At 36.6% G+C, this 16,245-nt stretch overlaps 3 protein-coding genes across 6 annotated transcripts in view; 1 reads left to right on the top strand and 2 right to left on the bottom strand.

Annotated features, from left to right (window-relative positions):
- The window catches only part of LOC136032287 (PHD finger protein 14-like), a 352,444-nt gene extending 336,241 nt beyond the window's left edge, over positions 1 to 16,203 (bottom strand). Inside the window, exon 1 of the mRNA XM_065712557.1 lies at positions 16,198 to 16,203. The gene's annotated coding sequence lies outside the window, so the exon portion shown is untranslated. The remainder of the gene's footprint in view (positions 1 to 16,197) is intronic.
- Positions 1 to 16,245, bottom strand: part of LOC136032285 (uncharacterized) — a 192,898-nt gene that overhangs the window by 131,765 nt on the left and 44,888 nt on the right. The gene's annotated exons all lie outside the window — the stretch shown is intronic.
- Positions 8,097 to 10,059, top strand: LOC136032281 (tryptophan--tRNA ligase, cytoplasmic-like). Its single transcript, XM_065712543.1, has one exon. It carries the CDS (start codon positions 8,542 to 8,544, stop codon positions 9,997 to 9,999), a length of 1,458 nt encoding a protein of 485 aa, XP_065568615.1. The 5' UTR covers positions 8,097 to 8,541; the 3' UTR covers positions 10,000 to 10,059.

Consider the following 16,245-nt stretch of genomic DNA (forward strand, 5'->3'; position numbering starts at 1 on the left):
TTACTTAGAGGTTATTATTACGGGTTGTTTAATGATAAGTTTCGCAAATTAGTAAAGGAAGACTATGGCTGCCTCCTTCTACCAATATTTTTACGCCTATACTTCATGTTCATTAATGGTTGCTTCTTGAATGACAATCAACCTTGAAAAAATATACCTCTCCAAATATGAATTAGGAAGGAGACGGTCTGAAATACCGAAGTCGAATTTATTAAAAACACAGTTTTCATAACAAATTCTTTGAAAAAAAATTATTACACGTATGCTCCCCAAGAACATCACAACAAGGAGGGGGATAATACCCCCGAAAAACAATAGCACATTAATCAAAGTATATAAACAGGAGAATGAGAAACATTACCGTTCAAACCTTGATAAAAAAAAAGCAACGGTCTTGATAGCCCTTGTCCCAACGGAAATATCTCAGCAGTACTTGGTACCGTACGACGTTTTTGCCCGTACACGCATGAATATAATCTTCTATATTACATACATGAAGACATTATCTGTATTAAGAGAGGCACTATCAACCCCCCCCCCCCCCACCTTACTCCTCCATCGATATTACAGTTGTATTTATAATATGTTTCTGGTAGTCAAGGAGAATCAGAGGTTAATCTTTACTTCTCCCCCCTTCCCCAAGACTCCTTCAACAGATTTATCGGAAGCCTCACGAAGAGTTAAGGCATTTTGGAAAATAATCAAACTTTTGAGGCTTTAAGCACATTACTTGCATACCTTGCCTTAAGCATGCGCAAAAAATCCACCAGTTTCACCAAGGCTTATGTATAATTAAAGAAAAAAAATTAAAAATTTTAACTGAAATAAGGAGCAATATTAAAACTAAAAAAAAAAACAGAAATTATTCCGGATATGAAGGGTTGCTCCATCCGTAATACCTTGCTCTTTACGCTGAAAAGCTCTTAGCGCTTTCAAAAAAGCTTCCTATGCTAATTAAACGGCCCCTGTGATTCAGTGGCCATTCTTTAAAAATTTGACAAACAGTCGAACTTTAGCGTAAAAAGCAAAGTGTTGAGGAAGGGGTAACCCTACAAATACGGAATTATTTCCATTTGTTTGTAGTTTTAATGTTATTTCTTACTTTCAGTTAAAAGAACTTGTTTTTTTATTTGATTTTTGTTTGTTTTTAAAATACTGAAGGTAAATCTGGCTCATCCTCCATGATAAGTCCCCTCATTAGAAACTCATCCGTAAAAATTTCATTCAAAGTAAACAACCTCACCCCCCCCCCCCCCTCGCCAAGTTCCTTCCATACAGTTCCATCCTCACAGAAAATCCACCTCTCCATAAAATTTCTTGCGGACGATTTAGCCTGAAAAATTATCCTTCGCATACTTTCATTGGAAAAAGATCGGTTTCTCGGTCACTTCGGAAATGCCCCCTTCCGTGGAAATTTTTTGCGGGAATCAAAACAAGCGGTAAATAGCCCCCAGATATTTCCTCTGGAACATCTCCGCATGCTAAATTGAGTTGGTAAACAGAATGCAAAACAATTAAAAAGAATTTCGTACAGGAATACTGTCAAATCCCCCCAGTGTAAAATTTTCCCTGGAAAATTTATGTCCCCCCCCCCTAGAAATTTCTCTCCCCAAGGACGATTCTCCCAATGGAGATCCACCACAAGCACAAAATCTCCCCCTCCCCTCACAAAATGTCGGAATACTTCCCAATAACAAAATACTATACCTAAAACAATGGGCAAATTTCATAACATACAGGCCTCTCCCTAAGGACAGTGAGGGGTCATTTTATCCCTTAAGACAGTTATTTGATCTTTCTACTATACTGAACAAAATAGCTATCTTAAAATTTTGATCAAATAAATTTGGTAAATAAATGGGCGTGGGTGGGGGCTAGCTGCCCTCCGGTCTTTTTTGTCCTATTAAAAGGGCACTAGAACTTTTAATTTCCGTTCAAATTTATCTTCTGTCGATCTTCTAGAACCATTATTTCAATACAATTACCCCTGGAAAAAAAAAACAAATAGACAAACAAACACACATCCGTGATTGAAACTTCCGGAGCTTGAAATTTCTACAGCAGGGTTCTCAGGTACGATGAATCTGATGGTATGATTTTCACCAAAATTCCTTCAATTTTTTGAAGGGGATGTTTTCTCCCTATTTCAAAAATCAGGGAAATTTTCTCAGGCTCGTATTTTTAGATGGGTAACACTAACCTTGATGAACCTTACATATTTGGAATCAGCATGATAACCTGATTCTTTTTATATGTACCAAAATTCCATTTTTTAGGTTTTAGTTATTATTGAGCACAGTCACTCCTTACTTACAGTTTGTTATCTAAATTTCTCAATTGCCAAAGCAAGAGAACTCATAACCTGTTGTTGTCATACATGAAGTATTACCAAGATGAGAAAGACTGTTGTGTCAAGTGAAGTGCCAACTACTTTTCGCAAAATAAAATTGGACGGAGCAAGCGTTAATTTTAAGTCCACCTTAATATTCGGTGGTAGCCATTGGGTATATTAAATATCTCCTGATTTATTTTCCCCACCACATGTAATTCATTAGTTGTCGCCTCTCTAAGTGCATCTGTAGTGTCAATGTCTGTCTTATAGGCATATCCAAGGGCCAAACCCCTCAATTCATTATATGACTTTGGTGTCATCAACATGAACTTTATTTAGCTCGTATAATTTGAAAAATTGTTGGTAGTACTTACCAATGTTTCATTTATGTAGACACTGATTTGTCGAAAAATTATGCAATTCAAAATTTTCATAGGGTATTCCATCAGTAAGAATTGGCATTTCATTGTCAGATTTCTTGACTACTACATGTAAATCTATAAATGTGGAAGACATATCCACGAAATAATCTTCATTAGAATAAATTTGAAAGTGGATGGTTTCAGAGAGCGGTTCTTTGGGGTAGATTTGTTCACAGTAACCATGTCTTACACTCACATCAATATTTTCTGCGTTAAACAGACTTAACGATGAAATGATTGATGGATAGGAATCCTTGTATGGTAGATTTGCCATTTCAGTCTTGGAAAAGAAATCCTTTTTGAACTAACAATTATCTTCCTTGGTTTCTTCTTCTTCTATGACAAGAGTGATATCTTTCGTTTCTGATCTGAGTAGAGACTGATAAGTGAAGCAGTGTTTCTCAACCTTTTTAAACCTTTACAATTTTTTCGAGATTTCAATTGCTCGCCAAGGGTGTGGAGGATGAAAAATCCACGGCAGCCGGTACACTATATTTTTTAGCCAAGGGTAGGGAAGAATGAAACAGCTTAGCAAAAAAATGGCATGACCATAGCCTGATATTGATGACCGACTTTTGTGATAGTCCATTCTATGACCATTTATCTTTGACCAAGAGCAGCAACATAACCGGAAAGACAAGGCGGCCTCTGGCGGCGGCCGGCCGAAAGCCAGATCACCCCTCCTTTCCGGGCTATCGCGGAGGCATAAACAATTTTAAAAAACATTTTATTTTATTGTGAAGATATATAAAATGCGTTGAAAATACAACAACTCTGTCTAGCATACACACAAAACATATTGATAAGAAAAATCTGTTGCAAAAGGACCATATTAGAATCTATGATACTGAATGATGCGAAGTTGGGATCGGCTGTGATTCAAACACATTCTTTTGGGTTGGTTACGTCACATCGACTCCTATTACGCACGCTCTCACACATTTTTCCCAAGGCTGAATTTAACATAATCTTATAGATTTCTTTTTCAACCTTCATTATCGCTTCTGATTGTTTATTAACAAAAGTGTCAATCAACTTATTCATGTATGCTTTTTGCTTAAATTGGAGGGCTCTATGAATTTTTGTGACCCAGAAATTGTTGGATACCATCCATCGCAAAAGAACATGATAACAACAATATTCTGTTTCGGATCAAGGTCGTCAACAAGTTTTTGTTTGGAAGGTGTCCAGTGCATACCCCCACCATCTACCAGACAAATGTTATGTGGTCTAAAAACGTCCTTAGTCGCCAGTCTGTTTATGCACAGGAAAGCAAAATCGAGTCATGATGTTCCAAAGCTATTTCACCATCAATTTCAAAAAACCATCTTTACAGTCCATTCTCCTCAACGGAGACAATGTCGGGGAAATTTCGAGCACAAGGATTGCCAAGCCATTTTTAATTCCCTCACGACAAAGAGTAGTGAGACATTGCCGACGGATAAAGCAAATTCATATCCAGAAATATCCAGTCAAGTCGGGTAAGTTTCCAAGATACGATCCCCATGGAAAACACCCCTTCCTCATTGATCTCTCCATAATTAGATGCTGATCCACATCGGTAATCAGACCTATTTCTTCTTTACTGATTATTAAAATTAAATCCATCATCAGATGAGCAGTTGAAAAATAATAACCAAAACCCAAACCAAATTCCTGAAAGATTTTATCCGTGTTTAAGACAATATAATATGATGTATACACCACTTGTCAAGTACATTTTGCAATAATCTTCCCCATCTTTAACTCTCCCTTTGCCCAAAAGTTTTAAGCATATTCATAATCAGCAGTAGTGCATTGATGATCATGAAGTGAACCATAAAAAGCTTCGATGGGTGGCGAATTTTTCCTCACGTAGCCTCGAGATAAAGTCGTAGTATTTATTCGGGTATATACCCTTGCACGTGTACAAATCATACATTTCATCATCCGAAAAGCGCTGTTTAGGAAAGGAGACACTATTAAAATCGTCGCTTGTCTGTACTTGAGTCAACTGACTTATGGATTTGGAGAAAAACTATAGGAATCTACAAAATGGATTTTATTCAAGCACATATGACCATTATCTATTGTTTTCCATCGGAGATCTAGGACTAACAGCTTCTCAAATGATTTGGGTATGATCTTATAAGAAAGAGAACCGTATACCCATGTGCCATCTACAACTTAACCTTTCAGTAAACGTGTCAACGCTGGTAAAATGAATTTCAAGTCATAATTGGAAATATGTATACAAACAGGTAAAAAGCACAGTTGTCTAATATTTAAATTACATGATTTAAGAGCCAGTCTGCGAAAGTTGCTACCCCAGTATAAAACTTGATTGTTTAAATGGTAATGATCGCAAACTGATGTCCCTCCGCCACTACCATCGTCAAATTTCTTCTTACAAACTCAATACATTATCTGGCCTCTGGTGACAGAGTCATTGGATAATTTACGTTGCGCAACCGAGACATTGACTTATTTACTATTTTAATAAGTGCCGTCATGGTTATGCGCATACAATCTTGCCCACCCAATGTCTCAACTACCTCTACCAAATGCATACTATTACTCGAGTCTCCTTGGACATGGACGTAATAGACTGCAATGGCTTCATGTTCTTTGACACGATTATAATTTGATGGATCATATACATCTGTGTTTACATTCGCAGTCTAAGGCGACCTTCTAACTCTATAGGAGTGAATTTTGAAAGTTCTTGAAACGCAAGATTGCCTTGTCACCGCCAACCGTTTCCATTGATTGGTACCAAAAACGCATCTCATACGATGCTTAAATTAAATAAAAAAAAAACAAGTTTTGAAAACAAGTAAGAAGCGACGTTAAAACTTAAAACGAACAGAACTTCGTTGGTATATGAAAGTGTTGGTACCCTCCTCAGCACCTCGCTCTTTACGCTAAAGTTTGACTCTTTGTCACAAATCTACTTTTTAAAACAATAAAAAAAACTTTAGCGTAAAGAGCGAGGCGTTGAGGAGGTGACAACCCCTTTCATATGCGGAATAATTTCTGTTCGTTTTAAGTTTTAATGTCGCTCCTAACTTGCAGTTAAAAAAACTTGTTTTTTTATTTAAGTTCTGAACGCTATTTAATTAATGCGTGTTTTGATTTTGGCTCATCGTACATGAATAATTAAAATAAAACTTGCATATTATTTTTTTCGGCTAAATGGTTTTCTCATAGTTTGATAGGATGATTTTGATAAAAAGTGGGTGGGAGAGGAGGCCTAAGGCCCTCCAATTTTGGTTGCTTTAAAAGGCAACTAGAACTTTTTTATTTTTTACGGACGTTTTTATTAGTAATAAATATGCGTTAACTTACAAATTAACCTACGTAACGAACTTCTATATTTGTATATTTTTATTAAGTGTATGAGGGTTTTTTACAGTAAAGCTTGGTTTTCCGAAAGCTAGAGTTGAAATTACTAAAAATACTTCAGCGTAAAGAGCGAGGTATTGTGGAGAAGAACCCCCTTATGTTCGTAATAATTTCTGTTGTTTTTAGGTTTTAATGTTGTTCCTTACTTCCAGCAGAATTTTTTTTATTTATTTCCTCATTTTTTTAACGATGCTAGAAAATATTGCAGCCCCTTCATGGAAATTCTCGTCCCTCACGATAAATTCCTCCATGAAAAGATCCTCCTACATAACCGCCTCCCCCGACCCACCTCCCCCTCAACACGAAAGTATGTGCACTTCCCATAAACCTTTACTATATGTAAACAACAGTCAAAGTTTGTAACTTGCAGCCCCTCCCCCGGGGATTGTGGGGGATTAAGTCGTCCTGAAAGATATAATTATTATGTTTTTTGACTATGCTAAACAAAGTGGCTGTCTCAGAATTCTGATCCAGCGACTTCGGGAAAAATGAGCAAGGGGAGGAGCCAGGTGCCCTCCAATTTTTTATCACTTAAGAACAGCACTAGAAGTTTAAATTTCCGTTAAAATGAGCCCTCTCACGACATTGTAGGACCACTGGATCGATACGATCACCCTGGGAAAAAAAAAAGATAAACACGCATCCGTGATCTGTCTTCTGGCAAAAAATACAAAATTCCGCATTTTTGTAGATAGGAGCTTGAAACTTCTACAGTAGGGTTATCTGATACGCTGAATTTGATGGTGTGATTCTTTAAGATTCAATGACTTTTAGTGGGTGTTTCCCCCTATTTTCTAAAAATAAGGCAAATTTTCTCAGGCTCGTAACTTTTGATGGGTAAGACAAAACTTGATGAAACTTATATATTTAAAACCCGAATATATATTCAAAAATCCGTTCTTTTGATGTTACTATTGGTATTAAAATTCTGTTTTTAGAGTTTCGGTTACTATTGAGCCGGGTCGCTCCTTACTACAATTCGTTACCACGAACTGTTTGATTCAGTAAGAAATCTAAAAAGACACATTGGACAATAATGACGTGATTTGTAGTGCTCTCCCACTTAAAACCCGATTAGTATAAGTTTTTGGATTAAAATGTCCAATTGAATCAGGTCCGGTAGCAGATTTGTAAAGAAGTCATAGCCAGTGCTTCAATAGACGGAGCCCTCACAGGATATATCACACCCTTTTTATTACTTCAATCACCATCCTCAAATTCTATTTCATTAGCCCTCTTCCCCACCTCACCACCTCATAAAATAAAATTTGTTTTAAAGTTATAAATATTTACATTTAAATTTTCAATAAATAAAACCACAACCCCACTCGCTCTCTCGTTATAGTTATCAAGTTTTGTAACCATACTGTCAACCCATTCCATAAATAAACCCTCAAAATTCCATTTGTGGGTGAATTTTTATCATTTCAGTTTGCACATAATGGAAATATGCATCACCCGACTTTTCGTTTAAATAAAACAGTTTTTATGCGATGGATGCTTTTATGCTATCTATCCCTCCCCATTCCTGAATCTTTCGTTCAAGAAGAGCTCAAATCTTGCCTGCATAGGAGTGTACAATGTCAATTTTCTTGCATAGGAAGCACTTGCGTGTCTTTTTTTCCTCAGCTTATAATAAAGGACAGGAATAAAGGAAATTTCCTTGTTGTTCAAGCCAAGAGACGGTACGTTTCCCATGTAATGATTTTGGACAAGGTAGTTCTTATAATGTACTTCTTGTTTTGATCTGACGCTATTTTAAAGAGTTATGAGCTATTGTATTTTTAGTATGGGACATTATCGTCTCTCACTGTGTCGCTAACTACCGCTGCAACCCTGATTATAGAGAATCTAAATCAGAGAATAGATTGTATACAACTGTCAGCCACAGCTAATGTGCTTTTTGTTGAATTTTTTCAAGTTGGCTAGCTCAAAGAATGCTTGGTATCCCAACGAATAGAAACAAAAAGAATCTAGTAGAACAACAAAACTAAGGAATCAAAAACCAAAGCAAAATTGTTGAAAAACGGGAGGTAAATATTTTCTAAATTTTTCTGAGCTTGCATCATGTTGAATAAAGCTAAGGCTGCAAGATACTCTACAGCATAGAAAGAATAACAAATTTGAAGAATTAAACAAGCAAGGTATTATTTATTTATAAAAACGTAAAGATTTTAATAAAACACTTTATTTGATGACAGAATTTTGCTTATGAAACCATTTCAAATTGTATAAACATCATAGCAGCGTATACCGAGTGCCATCATTTTTAACCATTATGTCATTTACATAGTAAACCATAACGTCAACATCATGAGCCATGACGTCATTTACACAATAAAACTACCAATTCATGCTATTATCAATTATTAAAAAAAAGTACCAGAAAGTATTTGAAAAATAATGTTGAAATATTTGTTCATTGGCACTTCAGTTGTATCTGCTGGAATATCAATTTATTGGGCTATTGTTAAATATGTAAATCGAAAAGGGAGAAAAAATGATGTCAAAACAGCCAATGAGGGTATAGAACCTAAAGCAATGACAAAATCATCTCAGTCCAAGAACGAGGTTGAGGCTAAAAAATTTGATAAAAACAAGAGAGAAAAGGTGAGCGAAGAAATCGTTTATGAGAAAGAGCTGCAGACACACATCATCAAAGGTCGAAACGGGGAAAAGGAAGTAGAAGATTCTGTGGATCCATGGAATGTTGTTACCTCATCTGTGAAAGGAGTTGATTATGACAAGCTCATAAAGAAATTCGGATGTACTGCAGTAGATGACTCCCTAATACAGCGATTCAAAAGAATTGCAAAGGTTAATGAAGTTCATCCCCTTCTAAGACGGGGCGTATTTTTTAGCCATCGAGACCTTCACACCCTTCTAGATAACGTTGAGAAGGGAAAGAAATTTTTCTTGTATACAGGTCGTGGCCCCTCCTCAGATGCAATGCATTTAGGGCATTTGATTCCGTTTTTTTTTACAAAATGGCTCCAGGATGTTTTTAATGTTCCACTTATTATACAGATAAGTGATAACGAAAAATATTACTGGAAAGATAAATTAACTTTAGAAGAAGTAAAAGAAATGGCAATTCAAAACATTAAAGATATCATTGCGATCGGATTTCGTTCAGAGAACACATTCATTTTTAGGAATATGGAGTATATGGGGCAAAGTATCGGGTTCCAGGAGACTCTTGCTAGACTCAACAAACGGGTTACACTCAATCAGAACAAGAACATTTTTGGATTTCTTGAGAGTGACTGCATGGGAAAGTTGTCGTTTCCTTTCATGCAAGCAGCGCCATCCTTTTCATCGTCATTCCCACAGATATTCAACGGCAAAACTGACGTACCTTGTTTGATTGTGTGTGGCATTGATCAAGATCCGTATTTCCGGATGACACGTGACGTAGCGACCCAAATGAAATTTCAAAAACCTGCTCTGTTCCACTGTAAATTTTTTCCAGGATTGCAAGGTGCTAACACAAAGATGTCTGCCAGTAACCCAAATTCATCAATTTTTCTGACAGATTCAGAAGAGACAATTAAAAAAAAGATAAATAAATATGCTTACTCTGGTGGCCAAGATACGTTAAGAGAGCATCGGGAAAAAGGTGGTGATTGCTCAGTTGACGTAGCATTTCAATACCTAAGTTTCCTATTAGAAAGTGATGAAACATTGAAAAAAATTAGACAGAGTTATACTTCGGGAGCAATGCTAACTGGAGAAGTCAAGATGATTTTAATTCAGAAATTAACACCCATCGTCCTTGACCATAAAAAAAGAAAAGAATCTATAACAGAGGATATCGTTAGGGAGTATATGACTCCTAGAAAACTTGAATTTGATTTTTAAATTTTTTTATGTAAAATTTTGTGTTCTTTTTTATCCTGCCAATATAAGACGTGGAGGAAATTCCTCAGGTGTAATGCGTATTCGGGATATTTATAGGAGGCCGAACACTAAAGTTAAGATTATTGTATCACCTACCGTTATTGAGCTTGCCTTGCAATTCCTAATTAAGAAAGATATTAGACATGGATCTATGGCTTCTCCATCCTATTCGATAATAACAAACCTCAAAAAAGGTCTTATGATTTGCCTATTTAGAGAGATTAAAGTCTCGTTAGCGAATTACGCTGATAATATTCTGAATTTTAGTCAAGCACCCTGGAATAAATTCTATTCCAACTGGAATAGAAGAGAATTTCCACGTACTGCCGGATGAATATGACCACATTGGACTAAACTTCAACGAGAGCAAAACTGAATTCATGGTTTTTGATCGCTGTTCCCAAGAGCCAGAGTCTTTGTCTCTGGGTACCCATCCAGTTCATGAACATGAACAGTTGGAGTGCCAATTGCAGAAAATTTGGTTGCAACACGAATTGTGTTCAGATTTTTAGGGCGAATAAAAGTAGGAAAGCTTATGGCCTTTCAGTTGCTATGAATTTCAAGTCTAGTCGCCATATCCTAGGTTCTCTTTATGCAATGCTTTTATAGTCCCGCATTTCCTTGCTCTTTCGCCTTTTTGGAAGCTTTTCACTCTCAGTGATATTGCTGATATCAGAAAGTGTTTCTACAAATATGTAAAATACCTTCTTCTGCTACCCCTTTGGACTAGCAACACCACTGTATCAACCATATATGGAGTCATTAGACACTTATATACTCTCCAATGAAGAACCACGTCGTTTCAAAAGCGTCTAAATTTTCATTCTGTTTTTTTGAATGTATGTCAATAAGCTTGTCAATGCCTAAGATTGTAGTTTATTTTCATTGTGTCTTGTTCTTGTTTTTCCTGGTCCGTCAGTTGTGTACTTTGGTACATTATGATGCGCAGTAAGCATTTATTATAGTTACTATGTAGTGTCAAACATAGGTTTGTTGCTCATAAGTCAAGGTTTGGTATAATTCAAGTCCGCGGTTGGGGTGGGAGTATGTCATAAAGAAAGATTTGAAGGAAATGGGAACTTCCTGAAAAGTTGTAAAGAGGGAGCCGTTGACTAGATTGGGATGGAGGAGCATGTGTAGCTGTGTTGGCCTCATGCGGCTTAGTGCTGCAGTTACTTGTTAGTAGTAGTAGTAGTAATAGTAGTAGTATAGTAGTAGTAGTAGTTGTAGTAGTAGTAGTAGTAGTAGTAGTAGTAGTAGTAGTAGTAGTAGTAGTAGTAGTAGTAGTAGTAGTAATAGTAGTAGTAGTGGTGGTAGTAGTAGTAGTAGTAGTAGTAGTAGTAGTAGTAGTAGTAGTAGTAGTAGTAGTAGTAGTAGTAGTAGCAGTAGTAGTATTAGTAGTATTAGTAGTAGTTGTAGTAGTAGTAGTAGTAGTAGTAGTAGTAGTAGTAGTAGTAGTAGTAGTAGGAGTAGTAGTAGTAGTAGTAGTAGTAGTAGTAGTAGTAGTAGTAGTAGTAGTAGTAGTAGTAGTAGTAGTAGTAGTAGTAGTAGTAGCAGTAGTAGTAGTAGTAGTAGTAGTAGTTATAGTAGTAGTAGTAGTAGTAGTAGTAGTAGTAGTAGTAGCAGTAGTAGTAGTAGTAGCAACTGTTATCACAATTACTCTTAAAAATAAAATGTTTTCTCAAAATAAATTTATGAGAATTTCAAAAAATGGCCGTAAACCCACAAAAAATTGCGTTGAATCGAAAAAAAGAAAATCGCTGAAATCACCATGGTCCAAAATCTCTATATAAAAACATACAGTCCCCTGCCATGAAACAATAAGGAAAATCACTTTTACGCAGAGGCAGCACTGATGTGTCCTCTTTTTTATTTTATTTTTCTCCACTACTAGCGGGGATGGGGGTTAGTGACGTGACTTTATAAGCTCAGCCAGAGTCGACCCAGCTCTAAATGGGTACTTGGAAAAACCTGGGGAAGGTAAGCAGGAAGGGTGGGTGAAAGCACAGGATGACTGACCCCCATGCCCCCTTTGCATTTTCTTTTTTTCTTTTCGTTAGAAACTTTTCTTTTTAAGAAAAATAATAGTTACCATTCTGTAATCAGTTTTGGAAGGCGATTTTTTAACTTGGCAGTTTTTTTCAAGACACTTTTTTTTTATCTTTTTGTTACTATGGACTATACTTCGTCTTTTAACATGCTTCAGCTACAGCTACAACCATTATTTTAAATAAAAAGTTTTACTTTTATTACTTACTGAAATAATAGCTGCCGTTCTTGAGTCGGTGTTAGATGGCCATTTTTTCTAATTTGGCAGTTTTTTTTGTTTTTTTTTTATGCGTTTTTCAACTCGTAGATCCTATGGGCTAAAGTTTGTCTTTTAATAGGTTGCACCTACAGCTGCAACCATGACTTCGTTTTTGTTTTCCCCTAATAGACATCTGAAGAAAATTCAGCTCTACTAGAGCTTGTGGTAGCCTTTTGAAGATAGATATTACCATATCTTATCTAAATGTAAGTCGAATCCCAGCTATAGCCCCAAATCTTTTGCTTACGCCCAACAAGCTCGTCAAGTTCTCCTCGGGGTACGTATAATGCTACCAAGAATTACTGTCTTGTCACTCTAGTCTGTAACATAGGATGACAAATTACAAATCCAATTCCTCCTTCTTGTTTCTCCTTTCCGGTACTATAGCACGTTCCTTTAATCTATTAAATAAAAAAAAACAAGTTTTTTTAAATGTAGGTAAGGAGCAACAGTAGACCTTAAAACGAACAGAAATTACTCCGTATATGAAAGGGGCTTTTCCTCCTCAACGCCCCGCTCTTTACGCTAAAGTTTGACTCTTTCTCTTAACTCTATTTTTAAAACAGTAAGAAACTTTAGCGTAAAGAGCGAGGCGTTGAGGATGAAAAGCCCCTTTCATATACGGAGTAATTTCTGTTCGTTTTAAGTTTTACTGTTACTCCTTACTTTCATTTAAAAAAACTTGTTTTTTTCTTTAATTTCTGTACGTTTTTGAATTAATGCATGTTTCGATCTTGGCTCTCCGCACATAAGTAATTAAAACAAAATTTGCATATTAATTAATTGCAATTAGTCGGAAAATTTTGAGAAAAAAGGAGTGAGGGAAGCGGCCTAGTTCCCCTCCAATTTTTTGATTACTTAAAAAGACAAATAAAATTTAATTTTTTACAAACGATTTCATTGGTAAAAATTATCCGTAGCTTACAAATTAACTTACGCAACGAACTTCTATATTCGTATGTTTTTATTGCGTATATGAGGGGGTTCTACCTTCGTCGAAACTTCGCTCTTTACACTAAAGCTTAAATGTCCCAATTCCTAAAGAATGACCTCTGAATCACAAAGGCCGTAGAATAAATAGTTGAAATTACTAAAAAATACTTTAGCGTAAAGAGTGAGGTATAACGAGGAGGTAAACCCCTCATATGCGTAATAATTTTTGTTCGTTTTAAGTCTTAATGCTGCTCCTTACTTTCAGTAGAAAATACTTTTCATATTTATTTTTTCATTGTTTTTTCAAATAATGCTAGAATATCCTGCGCCCCCTTCATTGAAATTTTCTTCCCTCATGAAAAGTTCCCCATGGAAGTATCCTCCCACGTATCCCCCTACTCTCCCCCTAAACCAAAAAATCCCCCTGAAAACGTCTGTACACTTCCCAGTAACCATTACTATATGTAAACACAGGTCAAAGTTTTTAACTTGCAGCCCCTCCCACGAGAACTGCGGGGGAGTAAGTCATCCCTAAAGACATAGTTATTAGGCTTTTCGACTATGGCGAATAAAATGGCTATCTCAGAATTTTGATCCGGTGACTTATGAGAAAAAAAATCGCAAATTCTGTCGGTCTGTCTGTCGGTCCCAGTGTTGCTACTTTAGGCCCTTCCAGGTAAGCTAGGACAATGAAATTTGGCAGGCGTATCAGGGACAGGACTAGATTAAATTAAAAATAGTCATTTTCCCGATTTGACCATCAGGGAGGGGGAGTGGGGGCGGTTAATTCGGAGAAAATAGAAAAAATGAAGTATTTTTAACTTACGAACGGTTGATCAGATCTTAATGAAATTTGATGTTTGGAAGAATATCGTGCCTCAGGGCTGTTATTTTAAATTCTGACCGGATCTGATGAAATTGGGGGGGGGGGAGCTGGGAGAGGGAAACCTAAAATCTTGGAAAACACTTAGAGTGGAGGGATCAGGATAAAACTTGGTGGGGAAAATAAGCACAAGTCCTAGATACCTGATTGACATAACCGGAACGGATTCGCTCTCTTTGGGGTAGTTGGGGGGGTAGTTCTGAAAAACCAGAAAAAATTAGGTATTTTTAACTTACAAACTGGTGATCAGATCTTAATGAAATTTGATATTTAGAAGGATATCGTGTCTCAAAGCTCTTATTTTAAATCCCGACCGGATCTGGTGACATTGGGGGGAGTTTGGGGGGAGAACCTAAAATCATGGAAAACGCTTAGATTGGAGGGATCGGGATGAAACTTGGTGGGGAAAATAAGCAGAAGTCTCAGATAAGTGATTGACATAATTGGAACGGGCCCGCTCTATTGGGGTGGGGGGTTCTAATTCAGAGAAATTAAAAAAAATTAATTTTTACGTATTTTTAACTTACGAAGGAGTGATCGGATCTTCATGAAACTTCACATTTACTTCTCATTTTAAATCTCAACCGGATCCAGCGTCATTAGGGGGGCAGTTGGGGGGGATCTCAGAAAATACTTAAAGCGGAGAGATAAGGATGAAACTGGATGGGAAGAATAAAAACATGTCTAAGATACGTGACTGACATAACCGGACCAGATCTGCTCTCTTTGGTGGAGTTGGGGGGGGGGGTAATTCGGAAAAATGAGGTATTTGTAACTTAAGAACAGGGTGACCAGATCTTAATGAAATCTGATATTTAGAAGGATCTTTTGCTTTAAAGCTCTAATTTTAAATTCCGACCAGATATGTTGACAATGGGGGGGAGTTGGAAAGGGAAATCGGAAATCTTGGAAAACGCTTGGAGTGGAGGAATCGGGATGAAGCTTAGTGGATAGAATAAGCAAATGTCCTTGATATGTGATTGACGTAAGCGTACTGGATTTGCTCTCTTTGGGGCGATTGGGGGGAGTGGTTCAGTGATTTGGCGAATTTGGTTGCTCTGGACGTGCTAGGACATGAAAATTGGTAGGCGTGTCAGGGAGCTGCACAAATTGACTTGATAAAGTCGTTTTCCCAGATTCAACCATCTGGGGGCTAAAGGGAGAGGAAAAATTAGACAAAATGAGGTATTTATAAGCTACGAGTAGGTTATCGGATCTTAATGAATTTTGATATCTAGAAGAACATCATGACTCAGAGCTCTTATTTTAAATCTTGACCGGCATTAAGCCACTGATCTTCCTTTTAAATCAATCTATTGATACTTAGAATTTTGTTAGAGCTCATTCCATATGAGCTCTTGGCTCTTCTTGCCCCGTCACAAGTGTCATATGAGCTCTTAGCTCTTGTTTCTATTAGTCTTCTAACAGCAGATTTCAATTTCACTTTCATTTTCACAACATTTTCATTTAAATTAAATGTGATTCTGACTGTTGCTTGTTCCATGCCTTTTACTTTTAATTATCAAGTTTTTTCTTCCTATTTAACAATTTTCAAATTACAATGACTGGCATTCTTCCATTCTCCTTTTTATGCTTGCTTTACCGTAAATACTTAAAAGCCCATTAATTTGAACATTTTCAATGCAAAGTTTAGACCATATAAAGGTTATAATAAAATTAGACACCACCAGCTTGATATTCTATTTTTCTATTTTTTTCTATTTTTTTCTGTTTTTCTATTTTCTATTTTTTCTTTCAGTATTCTATTTTCCTTTCAGTCAGGAATCTTTCTTTCAGGAATTCTATTTTTCTTTCAGTATGCTTCAGTGTTTTGTTAATCTGCCTATAGTCGGGGTACTGTTGACTAAATGAGGAACACAGCAGTTCTGTCCACTACACATACTCAAATAGTGTTGTACTAGTTTGAATTCGTCAGAGGGGATCCATTTTCAACAGGATAGAAAATTTTCGAGCAACAAATAGTAAGTCTGGGACATCTTTTGGTTTAGACATCCGTGCAGGGTGTAGAAAACACAAGCTTTTCAGAAAAAACAAAGAGTCACCACTTTGAGTTCGATTATAA

This window comes from Artemia franciscana, chromosome 10 (assembly GCF_032884065.1).
Source record: "Artemia franciscana chromosome 10, ASM3288406v1, whole genome shotgun sequence".
In the NCBI taxonomy this organism is placed as follows: domain Eukaryota; kingdom Metazoa; phylum Arthropoda; class Branchiopoda; order Anostraca; family Artemiidae; genus Artemia; species Artemia franciscana.